General features: G+C 36.1%; 1 protein-coding gene across 1 annotated transcript in view; it reads right to left on the reverse strand.

Annotated features, from left to right (window-relative positions):
• The window catches only part of UGGT2 (UDP-glucose glycoprotein glucosyltransferase 2), a 90,294-nt gene that overhangs the window by 2,354 nt on the left and 62,450 nt on the right, over positions 1-25,490 (reverse strand). Inside the window, exons 26-37 of the mRNA XM_042806099.1 lie at positions 23,732-23,811; positions 20,860-21,049; positions 19,829-19,987; positions 18,575-18,660; positions 13,784-13,868; positions 11,980-12,062; positions 7,764-7,862; positions 6,344-6,428; positions 5,689-5,871; positions 4,277-4,437; positions 3,864-3,978; positions 131-247 (exon numbers count right to left, since the gene is read on the reverse strand). Of these exons, the coding sequence (XP_042662033.1) occupies positions 131-247; positions 3,864-3,978; positions 4,277-4,437; positions 5,689-5,871; positions 6,344-6,428; positions 7,764-7,862; positions 11,980-12,062; positions 13,784-13,868; positions 18,575-18,660; positions 19,829-19,987; positions 20,860-21,049; positions 23,732-23,811 (1,443 nt within the window). The remainder of the gene's footprint in view (positions 1-130; positions 248-3,863; positions 3,979-4,276; positions 4,438-5,688; positions 5,872-6,343; positions 6,429-7,763; positions 7,863-11,979; positions 12,063-13,783; positions 13,869-18,574; positions 18,661-19,828; positions 19,988-20,859; positions 21,050-23,731; positions 23,812-25,490) is intronic.

The raw sequence follows: 25,490 nt of genomic DNA on the forward strand, positions 1-25,490 counted from the left end.
AAAGAGAAGTAATGTTCCAGTGCCCTGCAGCAAGACTGCTTCCATGCCCTCACACGTGTATCTCAGAAGCCACAGAAATGATAGCCAAATTTTTAATCTGTAAAACTAATTTAACTCAAAATCAACTCACCAAGTCTATTGTTTTAGCCTTTTTCTTGGATTCATCATCACACCAGGTTTCACACCAAAGCCATTCCTGAGGGAGAGACTTAATAGCTACTTGATGAATCATATTATTGGGAAGATCCTGGACAAATGTTGTAAAACCATAAATTAGCATTGAATTTAATGTAACTGGTTATCAGACAACTACTTAAAAGTAGAATATCTTAGCCTATTACCATTCTTGCAAATTGCTCTTATGTTTCCTTCTAAGTGGTCACAGTTCTTTTTCAGGTAGATGCAAAACTTAGTCGTGCTCATTTTGATGAGCAATTCCACCTCCTATTTCTCAAGTAATTTTTTCTTGTACTTGGGTCTTTCCTTCCATAGCTTCACATAAGCAATATTACTGTCTGATACTTATGGTTCAGATAATTCATGTCATACTACTGAGCAGAAATGGACTGTGTGAAGTTATTAAAGCATAACTTAACCATCTTTCCATTCCTCAAATTTGCAAGAAAAACTCAAAAGCATATAATCCAGTATTACACCACTACTCTAAATTTAGACTTCTTCTAGGAAAATGATTTCCAGAAACAAGATCGTGAAAAGGCAAAGCTATTAAACTGCTATTCTGGCTATCTTCCTTATTTCACTTAAAATTTCTTTTTTGTTGTTGTTGTTGTTGTTTAACCTTTATTATATAGTCAAGTACTCTCATCATGAAAACTCTGAGCCACTGTCTTGCTGCATGTAGGGAACAGCATTTACACATGAGAAAAACCTCAGGCGGTCATACACTGCATGTGCTCTGACCATAGTTAAAAAACCAGGTGTAATTGGTAGATCCATTCATAAACTGCTTTACATGTGCAACTCCTACATTATAATAAAAAGAAATGTTAGTACTCAAATAAGCGTTAGTCACATCTTTTGCCAATTGACATTGCTAAATGTGACAGAATAAAATAGCACACATACCTGCATTATAAAAGGCGTATCATTTAATTCAAATATAGACATTAGCACAGGAAAATTACATCAGATATAAGTATACTGAGAGTCAAGACATTTAAGCATTACTTAAATGTTTTCTTTTTTGAAAAGCTTCAACCCCATTAATTTTAGGAAGTTAAATGTTTTATCACTATCTCAATTTCAAGAGAAAAAGAGATTTTTCCGTTGTGCCTCTCTGACCTTCTACATGAAATCACAATTCTTGAGTTACTGTAGTAACTCTCAAAGTTATGAATTTACAAATTGTTATATGGAATAGAAAAACAGCTACTAGTTCCAGAATTTAAAGTAAATAACAGCAAAAAAATAAAATTCTGAACAAAAAGTTGCTTATCCTTTCAGAAGGAACTGATTTATCCTCCAAAACACTAAAATACACCTAGAAGATCAGAGAGGAAATATTCACAAGTAAGGAAAATAAAAACAAGGGTAAGACCAGATTGTTTTTACTGCCAGTGCCAAAAGTCTTGTTCATCCAAAATATATAACTGCTGAAATAAAAGTCTTCTAGACTTCCACACTTTTTAAAGAACACTTAAAATTTGTTCTTCTATTTGATTTACAATAAGCATGTTTTCACATGTAGTCAGATAACCTGCATAACTTTAAAGGGGGATTCCTCTACAGCAGCATCTTTATTAGGAAATAAAACCTAAATTTAAAAGTACGAAAACATTTCCTTATAATAAAAGATTCTGCTCTTACAGTCCTTTCCACTGATTTTTATTCTTTAAGTAAAGAACAAGATGGTTAATTATTTTTTAATGAATTGCTATTAGTATAAATACTTGTCAAGTATTTGTTTTGTCATCTTTATATATAGACATTTCCATGCTTCTCTAAAAAAAGCAATCCAGTATGCTGTACTGGAAGTCCAGTTTTTATCATGTGTAATTTTTCTCCCTAGGAGTTCTTATAGTCCTTGGCATTTAAAAGTACCTTTTTTGCCCCACTCTACCTACTGTTTTGTGGTTTGTATTGGCATAACCTTAACTACCACCCATGAAGGCAGCAGCACTAGCAGATTAGCAGAGAGCTGATACTGCTGCTTCTTTGAGAAGGGCAGTGATCACCCCAGTCAGGTATGTAAAATAAAACCAAGAAGAAGTATCATGATGCATCCCTATCAGTAGATAAAGGGTCTCCAAGACTCTTGTAAAATATGTTGCACTATGGTTTGTGTTTCTCGGAAGGATGTTGTGCTTGGTGTAAGCAGAAGCAATGTAGACAGAAAGTGATTCCTATGGATACAGTCAGAAAGCAGATTCCTGTGAAAATATGACTTCGAAATACTTCACTTTCTAAAGTAATTCCAATTTCATTCTGCCAAGAGTTAGCTACCTTAGCGTCTGCTCCCAGCACTGACGTGCTGAGGGAACGGTAGCTGACACTGAGGTGGCTTTCGATTTGATCCAACAGACTTACAGGAGTTATATGCTATCATGTATTAATGCTGTAATTGAAAATACAAGAATCTTAAAATGGAAATATATCCATTATTAATATTTTGAGAACTATTTCTGAAAAGAAGCATTACAGTGGAAGCCCTCTAACCAGCTTCTGAATCTTAAAGGTCTTCCTGAAAGACATCTTGTACGTATGGGTAAGACTCTGTTTGAAAAACAACTAATCACATCAGGACTTTTTAAGTGTGCAATACAGGCCCAATAATTAATTCTGTTGTCCAGAAAAGAGAGGTAAAATCTGACTGTTGCTGTTATATCAGTCTTTTGCTCTTAATAGTTACAGCGTAATGCTGCTCCAACTCCCTGTCCCCAGTCTAGTTCAAGTTTGTAGTGTAGCTGTCTTTCTACTTTTCTTTGTCCAGTATTGTAAGAACTGCTATTTTTGATCTTTAATTTTATTTCTGGAAAAACAAATGCAAGTGGCAATAACATACTTACGTCAGAGAGAGAAAGAACCTGTCTTGCAGAGTAAGGGGGTGGAATGCTGGCACTGGGAAATGCGGGCTTTCCTACTGTGGGATCCCTTTACTGCTATGGGCAAGTGAAAACCGTTTGTGCTTTAGTAATTCCAGAAGAAAAATTACAAAAGCAGGAATAATCTCACTTATGAAGCCTTCTGAAGTTCACCCAAAGACAGACATAAATAAAAAGTACTATTTACTCAGGCAGAATTCAGATGAGCTGTATTACCAATCTCCTACCAAGTTAACCCCTGCTACAGAAGAAAATGATAATTTTAAGTACGCTTTGTACATCTGGGATCTACGTACATGCTTGTGACTTGCACCCTGACTTACTCCACCTAACTTTAAAATTTGGTGGAGTTATATAAATGAAGACTACAGTCACCCCAGGGTGATCATGTACAGCAGCCACCTGAGTGCATTAGCAGTTAGCTTACAAAAATTAAATTTACATTAATGGAAAAAAGACAAAAGGGGAAAACACTCTTGCTAAATAAGAACATAATTACCATTAGCAGAATATAGGATTATCATTATAAAAACACAAATGCACATAAACCCACTCCAAATAAAGGACAACAGACCTCTACACTGCTTTTTCCTCATTTTTTCCATGCTAAACAATTAATCATCATTTAGTATTCCATTCCCTGAACTGTGCTCATATGCACACCTGAAAATGTGCTTTTTAGCAGCAATAATGGGGAAATATTCAGAATTATGTAACACATACTTTTAAATACAAATTAATTCCATGCATATGGAGAAAGATAAAGAAAATAAAACCTGATTTGCTTAAATTCATATATACCTGATCTAGATTTGACAGACTGTTTGGATCTTGACTAAGAGCCTGGTACTGGCCCCGAAGCCTATCTCCAGCTGCAATCTTTCTGAACTTCTTAAGATCCACAACATATAAGGCACTACAAAGATAAAAAAAAGAATTAAGATTTCTGCAGTTTCACCTTTTGCTTGGTAACATTAATAAAATAACAAGAAACCAAAAACTGTTCCCATCCTAAAGGAGTATTTTTTTAATTAAATAGCTGAAGCTACAATAAAAAAGTGAAATCAGTATGCCATCAGAATTCGTGCCTTACTTATCGCTTGCTGAGAATGACTATAGGGCGATTGCTTTTCAGTGCCTCAGTGATCAATACCAAGATCCAGATTTTAGTCGAGTTCATAAACCATACAAAAATATGTAAGAAGTTATCCTACCTAATATGGTATTTCCTTTTCCCAAGATGTGATGCCCAGTATCCCGATTTCCAGAAACGGTACCCATCCATTTCTTTACGGCTATCGCAGAAAGGTGTGTATCCATAGGGAGCTCCATTTAGATCTAGATCTCTGAGCTCTTTTAGGTCACTTCTCACAATCTAAATACAAATATACTTATTTTTATAATTTAATACTGTTCTTAAGGTGTGCATATGATGGTAGTTATTGCAGCAATCTTCCCAAAGTTTAATTTCAATTAAAAAACCAACCAACCAACCAACCAACCCAAAACTGAGACACTACAACAGTGGACTATAGCTAAAGTATTCCACTGCAATTACATTTACCAAATTATGGTTCAAGGAAAAAAATATGTGTTTATTCTGTGGCCATCTGTGGAATGCATTTAGTAAATAAAATAAAGCAGGCAAAGTATTTTTAATTTATAGATGAGTGGTTTTGGTTGCCCAATATTAAATTCCTTCATGCAGGAGTATAACTTTCAAAATCTACTGAGCATCTGCCTTCTAAAAAATCCTTCCTATTTGTTACATTAACCTGGGTACTCCAAAATTAACGCACCATTTGGAGAATCTTTGTATCAAGTACTAATGTACATTTAATAATAGGTTATAAGGACATTTTACAAATATCCTTTATTTACTGATCAACCGTTCTTCCATCAAACGCCACTAATTAGTTGATCAGTGGTAAAAAAGTTTTAGCTGTTTCAGAATACAGAGAAATCCTTAGAGAAGTTAGGACAGACAACCAGTACTACTACTGCATCCAGATGAAATTACAGAAAGTTGCAGTCTGCATTGCTACATCTAAATTTAATTTATTTTTGAGCTTCAGAAAAGGACCAAAATATGTAATATTTGTTCTGAGGTTTTTATTAACCACGTGATAGAATCTTCAGTGTCCCATCTATTTGAGACAGCATGTTACTTTTCAGTATATTATACAATATTAATTTCTAAGCGAAAGATTGCATACCAACTTAAGACCAAAAGAGGCAGGATTAATCTTCATCATCACCGTGGACCCCTTCCACAGGGAGTGGAAAAGCCTTCTCACAATCAGCCAAGAGACTGAAACACTCCAGCATGCCTTAGGTGAAGTGCACCTTCAGATATCACACATACTTTTCCAGGTGCTCTTCTTTCTCCACAGGCATTAGAGGCAATTCCAGGCAACTCAGTGTGATGAGATTCTTAATTTCTCCATGACTAAAGACAAGTGAAATTATTTAATTTCACATTCTGCAACACTACTGGTTCTGCTCATACAACTGCAGTTCTGTTATGAGACCAACGTCTGGATAAAATGGCCACAGGGAATTAAACTGGATCAATTTAAGCTCAAATGATTTCCTTGTATGTTTATACAATACTATTTTCTCTTACCTGGTCAGCATCAACAAATATTATTTTATCCACAGCCAAAGGGAAAAGAACATCCAAAAAAAGAATTTTGTAGCCCCAGATAATTCTTTGTTTTTCTGTCTGTTGATAGAGCCAGTGGGGCCACTTGTACTGTACTAACTCATACTTGAAACCATACTTTTGAGCCATGTGAGGAATAACATCCTGGAAGAAGAATCAAAAAACTATTAGGTGCACATGCATATGACACAGAAGGATGCAGAAGGAAGAAGGAATGTTGAAACAAAGTTGCAGCTATGTTGGCATTACTGACTATATAAATTATTATTTTAAAATGTTTAAAATTAAAATTTTAGTCCTAGCAGTATCCTCAGCTATGCAAATATAAAAAGCACTTCTTTCAAGCTCATAGAGTCTCTCAGGAGAGAATAAATTATTATAATATATAACTGGGCTTTGGGTTCCAGAGAAGAAGAACCTTACACATGGGACTTTTAAAACTACTGGTATTTAATGCATTCAGAGATAATTTCCAACTCTGAAAATTTAATTTTAATTATATAATTACTCAATTGTAATGTAAAAAAAAAAAAAAACAAAAAACAAACCAAAACCCGAACAAAACTACTTAAATCTTTTAAGAAAAAAAATAATAAAAGGGAGATGTTTCTCTTACCTTAAATGTTGGGGAGAGATAGTTTTTCAGAAACCAAAATTTAACTGGTGTTTTTGTATGCCGTAAGACAGAAAGCATCATAATTCTGTGGAAATACAAGTCTATAATAAACAAACAAATACACACAGGTAATTAAATTTCAACTGCACCTAAAAGGTGCTGAAAATTTTAAGCATAATTTTCTTTAGTGTCCTGGGTTGGTGGTAATAGTGGTGAGCATAGCTGCCAACCAGGCCCAAACCACGACATTTAGCCAAGTTTAAGCAGAAATTTCTGTCTGTTTCTAATTTAAAGATTTCAACAGCATGTGTTCAAGACTGCTCTGAGATGGATTTATTTGATTCAGATGATTGGCTAAGCAATATTGGGACAATTTCAAAAGTAGATCTGTTAAGAAGTTTTATTCTGAGAGGTGCCTGACAAAATTAGAATAACAATTAATACCTTATATTAACTTGGCTACTGAGATAATTATTTGAGAAATATATTGGTTGAGTTTAATAGGTTGATGAAGTGACAAACAGTGGAAAAGAGAAAGCATAGTTCAAATTAAAATATTCTTCAGAAAATCCTGGATAACTGTAAAAATCACTATGTTGGGTTCCATTTTTTTTCACTGTTGTGATACTTGTTTGGTGTAACCAGATAAGCAATGCCTCACAACCTTACAAGAAGTCAAGCCTGCCTTAAAAATCAAGAAAAAATAAACTTTAAAATAAGGTAAAGAAGCATGTAGAATGTTTTATTTATTTTTTTCTCCTTTAAAATAAAAATTTCTCTTTATGAAGGTTGTTGTAGGTTGAAGGAAAGAAACACAGATGTTCAAACTGCATCAGACTACTAAGAAATAAAAATCAGTATATACAAACTACTACTCTCCAAATAAATATGCATGAGAGAACTGTGAAATTCCATTTTAGGATAGGAGAAATCACTAAATCTGCCACCTGTAGACAAGTACTCGAAGAAATCAGAAAAGTAACAGAGGCAGTTGTGAACAGATTGGGCCATACTGTAAGAACTCCTTCAAAGTGATCATTGCTCATTGAATGAACACTGAGGTAAGGCCACATGTGGATATAGTAGTATCCATAGTTTTGACTAAACCTAAATAGATACAACTCTCATGAAGTCACTGTTGTTACGTGTTTTTATACGGAGAGGCTGAACTTCATCCTTTATGTTCACACTTTGCACATGCACTCATGGAAGACATGGAGAACATTTTTCTTTCTTCAAAGAGTAATGGTATTTTTGTACATTTGTATGTTTGGTCCTCACTGCACACAACTTTGCTACGTTTTGACAATTTATTCTTTATGCCTTGTTAAAAAAGTTAGTTTCTTTAAGCTGTTTAATTTTAGGATGGACGTTTACAGTATCCCTATGAAATTCTCCTTTTCGTTTTACCTTTCCTTACCTTAAAAAACGTTCATATAAATGGCCTGAAGCAACTGAAAAAATGTTAAGAATATCACTTTTCTTTTCCTTCTCTTCTGTTGAAATTTCTTCTGAAAATCTACCAAAAAACACCCCCAAATTATTATATAATGTATATATATATCCATCAGAGAGAAAATACTACATTACCATTAAGCTCATAAAGAATCAAAAGAAAGAAAATACATAAAAGAAATACTCATCCTACTGTAACTGAATACATTTATATTCTGCTCCCACTGCAGAGGCCTGTGATACCAGAATCTTTTGGGAACACCACCTCATACCTGGTCACTCAGGACAAACAACGGCACAACTGCATCCCCCCAGTATTTTCAATCACAAATTTGGCAGGAATTCCTTATTTTATCAAAGCAAAAATCAGAAATATACACAGGCAAAATATCTTGAGAACTGGTTATTTTTAAAATCAGCAATAGTTATTTTTCAAGTTTAATCCACGTGCATTCTACTTCACAAGAACCAATGCATATTCTTAAGGTGAGGGATGTCTGAATAGCCCCATAGGTGGTTGAGCTGAACATACACTCTAAAACACAGACTGAACATAACAAAATGGCCACACTGGACCAAACCACGGATTTAGCCCAATATCCTGTCGTCAGCAGTGACCAACAGCAAATGACAAAAAAAGGTCGATGAGTAGCAGCCCTTCCCATAATACTCTCATAACATTCAGTGGTCTGTGGTGACAGGATTTACACAAACGTTTTTCATAATACTTGCTGAATTCTTCCTTAAATTCATCCAATTACTCTCCCTGTAAGCTATCCTAGATATTTGAGGTACATTGTCCAGAGGTTTTCTGTTTCTGCTGCACAGCATTCTTTGCTTTCTTTGAATACCAAGATCTACCAGGACTGGTTCTTTAATGGTGTATGCCTTCCAGCACACACAGCTAAGGGATGGTGGCCGCAGTCTCCTTCAGAGCACTGTTTTACAGATCTCTGAACTGCAAAAGCTGCTTTAGCCAAATTAGTTACAGTACGGTTTGATATTGTTGGGAGATGCACCTCAACAGACTTTTTTTGAGATGAGTCACTCCTCACACACTTAGACTGTGTGAGTCACTCCTATTATTTTTTTCTTCCGGTTAGATCCCTTTTAGAAGTATACTTTAGAAAGTATAAAAATAAGTATCCCTCATAATCTTTAAGAACAAATGAGACAAGTCTCAGATCTCCAACATATTAAAAATAATTCACACGACTCACAAAGCTGAAATCTCAGAAGGCTGCACTGTGTGTAAGTGTCGTGACTAATCTTTTGAGAAACCCATGTTCTTTTCACTCGGCAGTGGTAAGAGGAGACAGCACAGCCACACCAGATTAGGACTATAGCCAACACAGAAGAAAGGGACACAAGTGAAGTGGCACTGACTGCATGGTGTGACACCTCTGAAAGAAGACAACCCCTCAACTAGCAGTGAGGCTAGATAGACTGCAATTCACAGTTCCAAGAAGTCTGCCTCTTGTCTTTCTATCCCATTTCTTATACTTAGTAACAGCCCAACTGAAAGAATGTCAGTCTCTTTATAATGCAGCCATCACCGTGTGTACCTACAAAGACAGGTGTGAAAAAAAAATATCAGGTTTTGATGCAAGGATCTTTAAAATATTGCAAAGTTTTCCAGGAGGTAGAGATCTTCTGAATGGAACAAGCTGCTCTGAAGATGGCTGGGTTAACCTGTAAGGTCACAAGGGAAAAGATGTCAACTGGAGAAGGCCAGTTCAGAAAGTACTTGGGCAATGGTGGTATGCACGAGTCCCATGTCGGAGCACACAGTGATTCCTGTAATGAACAGACTGCTGGCAGGATATACTTCTCATTCTGGGATATCAAAGAGGAAGGTTATTTGACAAACTCCTAGGAAGAATCTGAGACACAAACGGCAGGCCTCAAATGATGCTCCTGAGCTACAACCTTGAATCATGGGAAATGCATTGGGTGAGAGGCTTCAACAGCCCAGCCAAACTCTGCACCTGATACATGCTGATGAACCAACACATTGTGGAAAAAAAGACTAGACTTAGAAGATCATAACATCTCCGGCCTTGTAACTTTCTTAGAGGGAGCTAAAATTTTGACCACTGTGCATACATCCTTTCATGCAGCTAATCAGAAGTTGGAAGCTTGAAGATGATGTAAAATTCCTTCAACTAACATCACTCTGTAAAAGAGGCCTCCTTTGTGCAGAAGTGTGGGTCCACTTCCCTGATTTGTGCCTTCAGGAAGAAATTTGAGAGCTGTAGTAAAGTAGTCTGGAAGGCTTTCTGAATCTAGTCAATATTGTAACAGTAAAATCGTCTGTGGATAAATGGCAATAAACATAAAATCAGCAACAGAGACTCAATAACATGTCCAGGAATAAGAGGCCTTTTCAGGAGAGATGATAAGGCTGAAACAAAAGTGAGTCCTGGATCTACCAAGAAATGTGTGCTGAGGAGTAACTGGAGTCAACTGTTTACAAGATGAAGTATAACTACTGTCTTTTATTTATCTTCTTTAACAGACTTTGTGACTGACAACCATTGCCAAGGCTACTGAAAATGGAAGAAAACCTTTTTTGAGCCTCACAGCAGCCATTTGGGGCCTGAAAGTCTTTAGGGTACGGAGAAAACAGTGATGAAAAAGCCATTCTCTTTAAATCCCTCATACTGACATTATCCCTTTCTTACCAGCTGAATTATTCTCCAAAGATGTTCTCCTGAACAATGGAGGAATCAGACTTTACCTCAACGATAAATATTGAATGCTTAAAGGTACTTACGGACAAAGCTACTGCAATTTGTTTTTTCTTTCAGGGCAAAGAGATCTATGATTACTTGGATTAAGTTGTTTACACAGTCAAGTCATTTGCCCTGCATTTTTTATTTCAGAAGGCATTACCTTCAGTTCTTTGCCTTTGCAATTATACATCCGTGACAGTCTAGCACTTGATAGCATACTGCGGAAAAAACCTGTGCTGGAAATCAGACTTTCTGAGAGCAAACAATGAGTGTTCCCTACAAAGTGGATGGAGTCCAGTCTGGAAACAATGTATGGCAAATTAAGTCCTCCCCACAACAGCCTTGAAGATCCAAAAGAGCAATTATTATCACCTTGAAAGAGTGGATGAATTTATTGCGTTAGCAGAATTCCAAATTAAAGACACAAGCTCATTGTTCTTTGACATTAACAAATATTGAGAACAAACAACTCATCAAATCACTGGGAATTCAGTAAGTACTTTTGGCAGCACCCCAATTATCACACTTGAAATTATTATCTTTTTGAGATGTTCCTTGTGAAAGAGGTCTCTGAAGTGTTACAAGGAAAGAATGCTCAGAGAGAATCCAGACCACTGTGTCTTAAAGTACATTGGTCAAAGGTCATCTGATTGGAATGTTCTTGAAAAGACAATTAACATGTCTTGGAAAATGATACACCACCTCATGTTCTGATCCACAGCACTGTTAAAAAAAACCCTAAAATTATTTTTCTAAGCAAAGATGAAACGTCCTTTTTTGCCCTTCTTTCATTCTCAAAAATGATACAACAATTTTACACGAATTTGTATGTTATTAATAAAAATGAAATTTAAATTAAAAAAAAAAAAAAATAATGAGCCTGACCCACACATCATCCACAGACAACATAATTACGAGCAACTGAAACCAAAATTTTACAATGGTATACAACAAATTATAAGTACTGCAGTGTTATTACCGCCACATGTAAAGCTTGAGACGTTTATTACAATTATTTATAGAACTCAAACTTTAAAGTAAAAGGTATCTTATTGACAAATACAAAACCACTTCTTGAGCTTTCATAAATTATGTCTAGCAGCAGACAAGCAGCATCATAGCCTGCTTTTCGATGTCCAGTTTGATACATCTGAGTACCACATTCCTGGCTGAGATTTTCATATTTAGATTGATTCCCTACCATAACAAAAATAATGCCAATTGAGAAAATAAACAGGAACTAGAAATGGAAGGGAAGGATTAAAGAGGAAATAAATAATGAGATGAACAAGACATTATAGCTAGTCCTTTCCCTGCTTTTGTTGATATTGTAAATCCCTCGGGAAGCCTTTTTATGTATTTGTATCACTACCAACTAAGAAACATGCTATGTGTAATAATAAACATGTCCTGGCATGGTTAAAGTATAAGTGAATTATGCATTACCTTGTAACTGATTCCCTATTTCCTTTTTTTCCTGTTCCATCAGTAAGAAGATCTTCATTCATTTTATCAGTCTTTTTCTGTACCTGGTCATTAAAATAAATGTATTTGTGTAATTTGGGAGGTCAGTTGATAATAATTACTACTTCAATTGTGATATCTAACTATGATGTACTTACTGGCCAGAGCTGGACAAACATCTTACCAATCCCTATTTCAGTAAACTACTTACTGAGCCGCATTAAACTGAACAGTAAAAATGTAATTTCGTATTTTTAAACTATGTACAGAACTTACTGTAATAAGAAGTAATCAATTATGAAAAAATAAATAGTGATTAATAAATCAAATAGCACGTTCAAGCCCTCTGTACCTCTTTATGCAAACAGTAACTAAATGTGTAGGGAATCATATCTCATTTTCCTCCCTCATGAGTTTGTGATCCAGCCATGAGAAGGGTAACGGGGTGTTGCACCATGCGTGGAACTTACCTGAAGAGAAACTGTGATTCTCATAAACCCATCACAAGGAGAAAGCAACAAATCTGTCGCTGAAAAAGTGACAGATTTGTCTAAATCCCCTCTGCAAATTAAGCAATTTCTGCTGTCTTACCCAGATGCTTAATAAAGGCTCCAAATGAATTTTGTTTGCTGACCTGAATTTCCTTCATTAAAAGAAACCCAATTGGTTTTGAAACCCAAATAGTTTCTAAAGCACTGTTTGAACATCTTCAGTTATAACCATACTAGTTTCACATGTTTGTACTGTCAAGCTGGTGTTTGCAGATTTCTGTTCACACTAAATCATACGTATGCCTTTTTAGAGAATGCTTCTGAAGCCACGTCCTAGGTATCGATGAAGTGATTCTGCAGTTCCGCTGAACGATAGTTTGCATATTCTAGTTATAAGCTTACTATGTACCACCTTTCACATGGAATAATTTTCCTATTTTGACCCAAATGGCACCCTTATACCCTTTCTCTGTTGTTTAAAGTCAAGCTCATCACGCTTCAGAGAGTTACACGTTTTCTCCAGGTTCTGAAAACTTTCAGTTACAAAACTGGGGAAGAGACTCACATACGCGGTTTTAAAAATACTTTTTGTACTTTGGTTTACATCATTCTCTGTCCTTCCCAGTGTCTAAAATTAGAACACAATGTACCAAGGACACCTATACAAAGTGTTATTTACAAAATAGTGGAAAACATATAATCCTATGATATTTTTTCTCATTAATATAACTTGTGTTTCATTATTTCTTTTTGATGCATCTTTTAAGAATGAAAGTAACATAATTTCATTTACACAAATTTGATAGCTTAGGGTAGAATTCAACATACCTAATTTTAACTTCCACCCTTGTACCTGGACTTCATGTAGAATCTCTCCCCAGTCACAGGAGAGAACTGCGTGTCTTGAGGTGGTCATTCCCTTGGTTTACATATATACACGAGCTGGTATGAGCAGTCCTTTGGACTGTCTGTCTCATTCTACTAAGCAGAGAGGGAGTTTAAAGAACCTCGACTGCGCTCTTGAGACACCTTAAGATAGATGAGAGAAATCCTATCTGTGTTACGCACACGGATGTATTATTTTAACCACTATTTAACAATCTCCCATGCAATTAGTATAACCTGATTGAATCAAAATAACTGCATTAATTTGCACACCCTTTTCTAATTATACAAAATCTAAATTATATACCTCAGTATACATCCTCCAATTAAATATAGCCTAAGACATGAAAGCATTAGTCATATTTCATATAAGGAAATACTGCATACAAAAAAGGTATCTCTTTACATACTTGGACTTTGATAATTTTGCTTCTGAAGTTGTTTAATACCACAGTAACATCTGTCAGGTCAGCTACAGAATCTGTTCCTTCATGGCTGTGTGGAGAAAAAAAACTCATGCAGATGTACTGGTTCATTGAAACATGCATTATTATTTGTGCTTAATTAGAGTATAAGGTTTAAGATTGCTGATATTTATAGAAACAAAATTCCTTCACTTGCACCTAATTATATTTTATCTTCAGAATGAGTTTTAGTCATCACTAGACATTGCCCATAATGGTAGCCCTCATCCTTTAATTTGGATTTCCACAGGAAATTTTATCAACCAATAAAAAAATGCAGCAACCTAGAGCTGAATATATTATGGATTATACAGTTATATTAAAATATTAAACTACATTTCATTTTTCAAATATGGAAATCATCTTGGAAATTACTGTTATGGCATTAAATGTACTTTTAAAATAAATCTTCTTTAGAAGGTCTAGGGAAAGCTTCATCACAGTGCTGAGATAGTAAAGATTGGCCTTCAACTGGTTGGCTTTGGTAACTGTACCTCTGAAGACATGGCTGTGCAAGGCACCACATGAACATTTACCCTACTGAACATCAGTTTAAAGCCATTTGGGCATATCAAAACTGTACTGCAGTCCACTGAGTAACAAGTATGAAAAATGTTGCTGCCACTCTGTGATACAGTGTAATAACATAATTCTCAAATTTTATAGCTTTTATACCTCAGTAGCCCATATATTTTTCCTTTAGTCCTTTCTGTCTTTTAATAGTGTTATGTTGTTTCCTCTTGCCCAGGCTATGCATACAAAAAAAAATGGTTAAAGAAAGTAATCTGCCACCCCTTAGGCTTGATTTTTTTTTTTGCCTAGAAAACAGAAATATTTAAATCTTGTCTTAATCTGTTTCATACTACTTACCTAAAAATGACAGCATTTTATATAGTTATCTGAATTTTCTATTATTCAATACATTCCTGTAAAAAGTGCCTATAACTACAAAGTTTCATAGAGATGGCTAATTCTTGTTCAAAACAATGTTCAGGATTATCTTGACTTCTCTACTCTGATTTAGTTTCATTTTCACGCTTCAAAAATATTGCATATACGAACACTTGGCCAAGAACTCTCTTTTTATGACGGGGATATACAGTACTCAACAGAAAAGGGCAAAGATCTCCATTTTAAATAGCATGTGTCATTACAAAGCTCTAAAATGGTAAAACTAGAGCCAACCACTAACTGCTGACAGCAGAAATGGCAGCAATCGGCAGTGTTCCTATTTTTGCCCTCTGTTTTACACAATAAAAATTTTCTCTGTTATTCACTCAGATCCCTCAAAATCTCGACATTACAAATTCGGTAGCTAGCTCTGCTGATGAAGATTAATTTTCCAGAGTCTTTATAATATTCTCAGTGTTTGGTTTGGCTGTAAATTTAATAACATCTCTTTGTCTCCCTAAGTCTCTTCCATGGGTCCCTCACTGTCAGCTCCATCCTTACCAAGTGCCAGCTGTTCTACTCTGCACAGCACTCTGTGATGAATTTCTGTCCCAGTATGAACAATGTACTGGCAACAGTGACAGTCACCATTAGTTACCTGGGACACTTAACACTGGTCTCAAGATCCAATTTATCTGTTTCTCCATTCACACCCTTGTACACTTCCTACTATTACACTACAGTAACTTCTTTTCCTGACAGAGTACTTCATTTCAATTCCTAGTCACCCATCTACGTGCTCAATGGCTACTTACAGACTAGGATATTATTTGTTTTTAGGTAGGTATCTCTCTGAAAGAAAACTAAGTCCATCATACTGTTCTCTAATTTTAAATCAGTGTGCTGAATCTTTTACAGGAACTCTTGCCCTTTTTCTGTCTCTGTGCATATGATATTCAGCATGTAATTCTATTCATTTAACAGATGCCCATTTCAAATGAGTGATCATGTGAATAACATTTTGAATGTGACCTGGGGTTTCGAAGAACTGAGGTGACTTAAAAGCTTCCTTCACAAAACCAGTAAGAATTCTGTGTTTTGTGCAAAAGGTACTGAATGCTGTTACTGTAACTTAGTTTTAAAACTCACTGAAAGTAGGCACAACTTCCTTTTTAAATCCAAGCAAAATGTCCTGCATACTGGCAGCACTATTAAATAGTGAACAATAACTACTTTATTGTTATATAATCATTGTACAAAACAAAACATGTCCAGTAGGCTACTTATGTCAGCTTTAAAATGTTTCAAAACACCTACATACAAATACACATAACCATCAATATATAGATTACAGTTTTCCATATGGAGAACAAAAGCATTCAGGTTAAACAAATGAAGACCATTTAAAACCTCAAAACAAAGAAACAAACAAAAAACTATTTGCCTGAATTATAAAAGATAAAACTTTCAGTTAAGCAGTTTGCATACCATCGAAATATAATGAATTATATCCACCTGTCTTTTTAAAAAATTAAATATTTGTCAGGAGCTTATATATCTATCTGTATCTTTAGATACAAACAATTTTCTGCAGTCTTATCTTGCAAAACCTACCTGTTTTCCTCCCAACATCACAGAATAAAGTTCTGCTCAGACTGTTGCTGAGTATATAAATTTTCATCTTCCTAATATTCAGAGTAATTTATTAATAACAAATTGATTTGCAAGTGTGACTGCTTCAAAATAACAATCCTTGTTAGAAGCAGTGTTCGGGGGGGGGAAAAAAAAAGAAGCTTATTTCAAAAGCTGTGTATTTACATAAAATAAAAATAAATTTCTTGCATGTGTATTAGATGTTACTATGAGAGAAGTAAATAAGCACTGAGCTGTAGAACACGCTGAAACTTCAAAACCCTGTATATCTCCTAAAACTCCTATTATAATGTACAGGCCCATGCCTCAAAGAAAATAGGTTCTCTCACAGTTCAACAGGAAAGGATATGACTAGTATATAAGGATCGAGAATATACTGCAATACCTCTTGTCAAAATTCCATCCCATCAAATAGCTGCTTGAGGTCTGATAGCAATTCAATACCATTAATAACGATATTAGTTAAAGTAATATCAAAGATCCTGGTACAGCCTCCCAAACATACTTCAGCTGATGTACTCTAAGCTTATGGCTTGTAATAAATGTAATAAATGCTATTGTTTAAGATTCTTCATCAAGTATTAATTTTACATAACTTAGCTGAGTTCAGTTAAGTTTATCTGTATTACTTCTTTACGGAAAATGAATAAGCTTTAACAGCAGATGATTTAAGGTTCCTTTGATCCAGCCTAGAATGTTGAGTGGTTTTGGATCATTTTGTTTCACTATTTAATTCAACTACAGCTTATTACATTTTTTTTTTAACCATGTTATCTTTCATAAATCACTTTATATATTTTAGGAATTGAATGTTGAATTAGACAAATTGTATAGCCACCGCTGGAGGAGATTAAGTGAACTTCTTAGGATACAGAGTATGTTTTTCTACTTTTTCAACAGATTGCTAGTAGTTTCTAGAAAAAAAAATTGAAAATTTCAAACAAATAGCATGAACTTAATATCCTGTTAACATTTATTCCTGTAACACTGAAATGGATGCATCAACTAAATATTCAAAACAGCAAATATGTTAATAAATTTTTTCATTTTTTTTAATAGTGGCTGATGACTAAACATCATATGGTACTATGTGTTCCTGAACTCTAAGTAATAATAAATATTTTATAAGAAATAGACCTGTTCTGCCCACAGAATTACAGGGCTGAGGGGGAGGAAGGGGCAAAGAATTGAAGCTGAAATATGAAAGCAATACTGTTCCTCTATAAAAGACTGGATCCAAAGCTTCAAGAGGAAGCCCTCATATGCTACCCATCTATGCTGTTACAGAAAGCATAATGATTCTTCCAAGGAATATTTGGAATGATGGCTAGCATATATTCCTCATATGAAAACCAACCATGGAAATTACAGATCTGTAAGCCAAATGGGTGGCAACTAAATGCCAGTTACTGAAGCAGTGTGACTTCTTCCCATGCACAGGGGTTTCTCCCAAGAGGGAAATGTGGTGCAGTTGACATGTAGCCAGGGTACAGAGCTGAAGGCTGCTTCTGTATCCTAAGGTGAAGGTGTAACCACAGTGATTTTTAGATGACTTCGATGACTAAGAAACACTCAGAATTAATCAAAGAAAAAAGTCTAAAGCTGAAATTAATATAATGCTGCTGTGAAAAAAAGATGCCACCCATCAGTAACACTGCATTTAGAGGCACCCTCAGAGCTAAAAAAAATTCTGAGAGGGAAATTCATGGCACTTCCCCCAGCTGATCAAGACACTGCTGGAGAGCCAGCAGTGCTCCACCAGACATAATGGAATTACATGTCAAGTGTGTTGTGAATGCCAAAATATTAATCAGCAAAACCACGAGTGACATTTCTACAGTATTTGGTACAAGCAGTTGGATGATAACGCTAGCTGTGCTTGGAACTGACAGGGCAAGTGTCTGGTAGCTGTGTAGCTGTGTAGTAAGAGACTCTGCTAGTATCAGGTTGAGCAGATTAGGCTTATTGTGCATTAACATATCCAAATGCCTTCAAGAATGCATGGAGCAATCAACCAACAACTTACACTATCAGAAAATAAGCTCCCTCTCATAAATTTTAAAACATCATTTGCTTCTTGTTGCTTTTTTTCATGCTATTTTTGCTTATTTTCCTTCAGTACTGTCAGAAATTTTCAAAATATGTTGCACTTTCAGATTAATTTATGTTTCCAGAAGATGGATTAATACTTACGAAAAAATCTGATAAATCTCTTCAGATCTTCCTTTACGCAATCGTAGTATCCAGGCACCTGGATTTGCCTTCAGCTGAAAATAACCCTAGCAAAAATAGGAAAGTCACTTGTTCTATCAGCATTTCAGAATCAACCATGTACATATACAAACATCAGTTAGCCAACATTTGGTACTGCAGTCAAGGTTAGTAACCATTACCTACTGTCAAACTAGCCCTGAAAGTAACATGGCAATGATGCAACCAAGTACCACCTTTCCTGTGTGTCCCTATTAATGCCTTGCAGTGGTCCTTTTGTTTCTAGCTGAATTTGAGCTGTATACAAAATTTCCATCTAGAACAGTAAGCGAGCAGGAAATAAATAAATTCTTAAACTGACTCTAAACTGAAAAGCTTCTTCGAAACTTAAAAGCTTTGTCTGGAATTACTTTCCAAGTCAACATGGCTCCTTCTCAATTTCTTAACACTGCCTACAGCTATTGCTATGTGAAAGCCAGACAAAGCAAGCTTTGGAACGTGAAGAATCATTATATGTTTCATCATGTTGAACATCATCTACTGATGAATAAAAATCAAGGACTCACAGTTTATTAAGCATTGAATTTCTCATGATACAGTATTTGCAGTGAACAGTGAGTAGCAGGTCGGTAACTGATCTTATGTATCAAAATTAATCCTTCCCTAACAAATTACTTTAGCCAACAGAAAATAAAACTTTTGCTTCAGAAATCACAAGATCTTCTGCTCTACAGCCTGCTAAAACCAAAAACTATTGCTTCGGATGGCCAGAGGAATTCTCAGGTATGGATTTGTCCCACAGAGGCTTTAAGCACTTAACCGAAGCATCTAAACTAGGAACCTTCTTTTGCCTGGATCATTGTATAACAAAAATGGTTATTTTAATCAGAAGGTGATTCACACCTTACATTTGTTGGTGGAATCTCCATCTGAATATAACTACCTCCTACCATCCACTTTAGGCAATTAGACTCCCAGTTTAGGCACTTCAGATAGAGATCTAAAAGTGGGATATATCCAAACCTACATTGGATTGATTGGAAGAGGAGCAGGGGAAAGCTCAGCGAATTAGAAATGCACATCTTTTGCAGATGGTCTCAATTCCAGGATACTCCTGTTACTTTGAGCATTATTAAACTTGCAACACAAACAAATTGATTTAAATAACATGAAGTTCATAAAGAATTCTTATGGAGAGTGTACAACTGTAATGACTATTTCTGTACTAATACTTACCAGGTTGGCCATCACAATAGTATCAACCACGACAGGATTATTCTTTGTGCCCAGAGTGAACTGTAACCCTCGAGGAGGTTGTCCAGTTGTCACATCAAAGCAGTGTCCTTCAAGCAATATATATTCTAGTTCATATTCTGCTATAACTGTCCCTTTTATCTGTGGAAGGAACATTTGATCTTATAAATTATGTCATTTAACTATGTGGGAAAAGCAACATATTACAAGGGCCAACATGTGGAATTTACTTCACCTAAATTCAACTGCCAAAAAAAGGAGAAAAGCCCTTCCAGAAGGAACTTAATTCAATTTTAAAACAGGTATCCAAGGTAAAGAGGATGAACCACTTTCTGGAGGGACCTTCTCTCCACTGACTGTTGAGGAAGCTGAGGCATCTCAACTTTGGTAAGCTGACTCCCAACCTTTATTTTCACAACACACTTTCCAAATACACAGCTTTGGTAAATCAAAGACCCTCAATATTTTGCACAGGTTTAGTGACTGAAACAAATCTAGCGATTTTGGAGCTGAGGGATTAAAAATATATTTTAAAAAATTGTGACCTAAAAATGGGTCAAACATTTTAACCCATATTCATAAACAGTAACATATTCAGGTTTATTTGAAGATTTACCTAGGTTAAACCTATTATTACAAAAAAATATTTACAAAATAAAGAGAAATAGAAAGCTAGTACATAGAATCCCTTAATTGCTTTATTTATATCTAAAAAAATAATACTTCCATAAACATTATAAAGCTCAACACAGCAGATAAATTGCTTTTACTTGTATTCAGCATTCAGGTTTTTTTCCACTTCATTGCTTTAAGACTTGAAGGTTTTTTAAAGTAAGAGAGAATGTGAAAAAAAGATAATGAAAATAAAAATGGTAAAAATATTGACCAAATAATCAATTACCCCAGAAAGCATTTCTGGAAAACAAGAGACAAAAATCCTGCAAGATTTCTATTTCTCTTTTGATGTAGAAGGTCCAAGACAAGTTTTATAATGTTTACAAACTATTACTTACATCCTGTAAATGAATGTTATCGAGATCACAGGAACTGTTTACTGCTTCAACCAACCAGCTTTCAGGAGTGATCATGTTTAGAGTCAAAAGGGGTGATTCTGGCAATTCTAGGAATTTTGCCATTGGTTCAGAAGGAAGGTGCTTGTTGATCCCATACGTTATTTCTGGTTCCAGAACAAAACGATAGAAGCTGTTGAAAAAGAAGTGTTCAAAAAAACACATTTATTGAAGCATTAAGTTCCAAACATGAAGTTCTTCTAAAATACTTAAAAAATATAGGGAACATTTACCAAATTAATGATGTTTGGAACCAGAGTAGCTCCATATTCTTTTGGAATATCATCAGACAATACATACAGCATCTCAGATGGGCTGGTAGATGAACACAGACCTGTTTGCTTTTGGTATTTTTTTGCTGTGAAAATGCATTGTTCCCATTAGCATTCTTAATGCTGGGAAGGTGAATACCCAAGAGGTGCATCTAAATACCCTGACTGTGATCTGTCTTGAATTCTCAGAATCTCTATCACTAAACTAAGCAGAAGGACTAAACTCTGCTGGAAGAGAACAGTCTTTGGGAAACAGCTCCTGACACTAGCAGCAGCAAAGACAGAGAGCAGAGGAAAGGAGAGGGGTCTATTCCTCTCCAACTCTTACTTCATTTATTCCACAGGTAAAAGATCCTTGTAACAACAACATAATGATGACTTCCTTCCCCTACTGATATTCAACAAAATGCGAAGACTCAGAACAGAGAAAGAAGAACACTGAAGGAGGTGAGAGTGAAAGCAGCAAGCAGAGTGCTTCATATGGGAAAAAACAAAACAAAACAACAAAAAAGACATTTAATTGCTCTGAAAAGTTCCTCCCGTATCTATCTGTCAATGGTTTAGGCCCAGAGGGCAACTGATCACCATGCAGCTGCTCACTCACCCCTTCCCCCATGAGGGGGAAGGAGAATATGACCATCTGAGGACAGGGAGGAACAGCTCACCCATTATGGTCATGGGCAAAAGACAGACTTGTTAGGGGAAGAAAAGAAAACATCACTTGAATTCAAACCCTAACAAAGACAACACTTAACAGACAAGGTGGGACAGTGAGAAGAGCTACCACGTCCAAAAACACTTTCTCCTGACCCCTCCTTCCTTCCCAGGCTCACCTCTGTGCCCGATCTCTCCACCTCCTCCCCCCCAGCGCAGGGGGCAGGGGATGGGGGTCACAGCCAGTCCCACCGCTCCTCCCTTCTCAGGAGGTGGGGTGAGCGCCGCACATCCCCCCCTGCTCCACACGGCTCCCCCCTCACTGCAGACAGCCCTCCGGGAACCTTCTCCGCAGTGAGGCCTCCCCACGGGCCGCAGCCATTTCTGAACTGCCCCGGCGTGGGTCCCCCCCGCGTGTCGCAGGCCTCCCAGCATCAAACTACCACAGCAGGGATCACTTCTTCCATCAGAGTCCCGGCTTCCTTTAAGTGCAGATCCCTGTCCTGGAGTGGCTTTCTCCTCAGGTTTCAGGTCAGCCTCTACTCCTCCGTAGACCTCCACGGGTAGCAGAGTGGGCAGCCCTGCCGTCTCACCACGGGATACGGGGGTCTCTGCTCCGGTGCACCTGCCCCATGTCTTTCTCCTTCATTCCTTCCGCTGACCTGGGTGTTTGTCCTTTTCACAACTCCTCCTCACAAGTCCCAACCCTCTCCCAGGTTCCCCTTCTTAAATGCGTTCTCGCAAAGGTGCAGCCACTGTCGCTAATCGGCTCAGCCCTGGCCAGAGGTGGGGCTGACTTGGAGCTGGGGGAGCTTTTGAGAAGCTTCTCACAGGGGCCACCGCTGTAGCCCCCTCCCCCTCTACCAAAAAAACACACCACAGAAACCCAGCACATCATCACAAGTAACACAATTCCTACAAAGTATTTGGGCTAGCACATCAATGCATTTCATATTAAACCATTGCTGTAAGGAAAACACGACCTGTCTGCAGGGCACATCATTGAATCATAGAACAGTTTGGGTTGGAAGGAGTCTTTAAAGATCATCTAGTCCACCCTCCCCGCAACGGGCAGGGACATCTTTCACTAGACCAGGTTGCTCAAACCCCTGTCCAACCTGACCTTGAACATTTACAGGGATGGGGCATCCACAACTTCTCTAAATGATGCCAGAAAACTTCCTCTTACCTTTTCCAAGCACAGGGAAAGAACCAGGCACTAATTCCTGCAAAGTGCCGACTACCATCTCTCTCTCTTAATAAGATTATAGGTACAATATCTGCTAAAGGAATGGTAGTGCTTAAACCATTCTCTTAGAGAGAAAAGAATTCTCTCTGGGGAGCTCAGTGTAAATGTCTATAACCGAATTAGTGAAGCCTGGTTCATACAGCCTGTTGAAAGAAACTTCAATTTAAGGCAGGCACTTTCAGGGTATAACATTCTTAATGAATTATAATGAGATCCCAAATGCAGACTGTATACTTACTCAGATAAATTTCAATGTACTTAATCTGTAAAATTCATTACACAGTAAGTGGGCTGGAAGAAGTGACCCAGTTAAGCAGACAATCTCCCTCTGCAAGTTTTCACAGGCATGAAAGACTCTCCATTGATTTCTCTAAGGATTGTTTAGGAGAGGTGCATCTGATGAACTGTATCAGTTCGCTGTGATCCCATGCTTGACACTATAGAATTAGAATTTTTCTCTAGACAATTGCAAACTGCTTTGGTAATGTTCAACTTACATTCAAAGAAAATAACTAATGCAACAGAAGAGTCCAGAAATACAAACCACTATTTATTTTTTAAGGGAATATATGATGCTAACGCTGTTTTTTCCAAACCAAGTGAGATCACATATTTGTAAGAAAAGCTATAAACTACTTACCTCTTCAGTGGCACTTCTGACAGCTTAGATCTGCAGTTCAAAAACAACCTGAGTTTCACATTGATAATGTCTTTGAGTACCTACAGAAAAAAAATTCTGTGTAAAAAAAATGGTTCCCAGTAATCAAACTTTGGAAAAAAGCTAAAGTTATCCTTGCGGTATCTTGTCATTTCTCAAGCTTCAGTACAAATCTCAAACATTTCAAAGTTCTATATATATATCTGTATATTAAGGGATGTTGTCAGATATTCCAAATAAAGATTTGACCTTTTCTAAAACTGCATGATTTAGCACACGATATTCTTGATAGTCAAAATGTTAACATTTTCTCCTAGTGATGCAGGTTTTTTTTTAAAGAGCAGCTATCAACATTTTCCAGTGCTTGACTAAATTATTTTATCACCTTTCTTATATTGTGTTTTCTAGAAGATTTTAAAGCACTTTAAAGTTTGTAAGTTTGTAAATACAACACATGCCTTTTACTCAATAATAAATCTTAAAACAATGACTTTTATTAAAATTGTTGTATATAGTAAATTGATGGATATAGTAAAGCTCAAAGAATTATTTTAATACTTAATTACTTAATAATTTTAAATGTCAGCAATAGATTAATGATGTGCTAAACTATTCAGTCAACTTCAAAACATTCCAGGAATTTAAAACATTATTACTTCTTTCTCAGGTTCTTCTTCTGTTCATTTCTAAAATACTAATTTTCTGGATGCTGTTATATAGGAACCATGGTATTAGGACAGTATTTTTTTCTTATTTTTGTGAGCAATCTATTTTGTTTAAAGTTAACGAAGTTATTAATTTCTTTAAAGCACTCTTAGAAACCTCTACCAAGTTATCTTAATTTCTGTGATTTCTGATACAAAGTACTTATTTGAACACATAAAGCAGCTGTGTCTACCTTCATGGATATTATTAGGAAAGCAAATAAGATACTAAAGCTAAGATAAAATACTGATACCACTAAGGCTAAAATCTAAAATTACTATAATAGCAAGTAAATTGGGAAGAGAGCAAGACAATGGTCATCCCTAAATCTCTCTTTTATTATAACTATTTTTTTATTTCCTCAGTTCAACCCATGGCTACACATAGTCTTTATAGTGCTACCACTTGATATAGTCTTAGGGACCTTTTCTGCTCCTAGTTTCTCATTCTCATCCTTTGTGTCACCTGAATATCATCACTGAAAAACTACTGAGGAAAAAATAAAGACTAAGGAATGGCATAAGGGTGAGAACAAGTGAAGAAGCAGGAAACAAGAACCTAAACAGCACTGAAAGCCTAAGAAGGGAAGATATTACATGACATGGGTTGAAGACCACCAAAATTAAAATAGAGGTCAAAGTAACTCAACCATCTACCTATCATTCAGAATAAAAAGCATTTGCATCCAGTGCTAGCTAGTCTCATACACTAAAACATACCCAGAATTTTCAAGATGAAAGAAAACAGTTTCTCAAATAAAGATGTTGCATCCAGAATTATGTAAACCTGCATTGGACTTTATCTTCAAACAAGACAAAAGCCTGATCCCATTAGTAACAATACTCCAGCAATCTGCATTGATATGTTGTTATCTGCAGAATGAAATGATCTTGGAAAAGACTGAGGTATCATCCCAATTTATCAGCTGACCATGAAATTTAATATTGTAGTGTTGTACCCATAAGAATGATGCCAATCTTAATTAACTTTTTAAAGGAATTTAAACAGGAAATTACAAGGCAAGAATGCATTATCA

The sequence above is a fragment of the Tyto alba genome, unplaced genomic scaffold (assembly GCF_018691265.1).
Source record: "Tyto alba isolate M040663 unplaced genomic scaffold, T.alba_DEE_v4.0 Super-Scaffold_45, whole genome shotgun sequence".
Taxonomy (NCBI): Eukaryota; Metazoa; Chordata; class Aves; order Strigiformes; family Tytonidae; genus Tyto; species Tyto alba.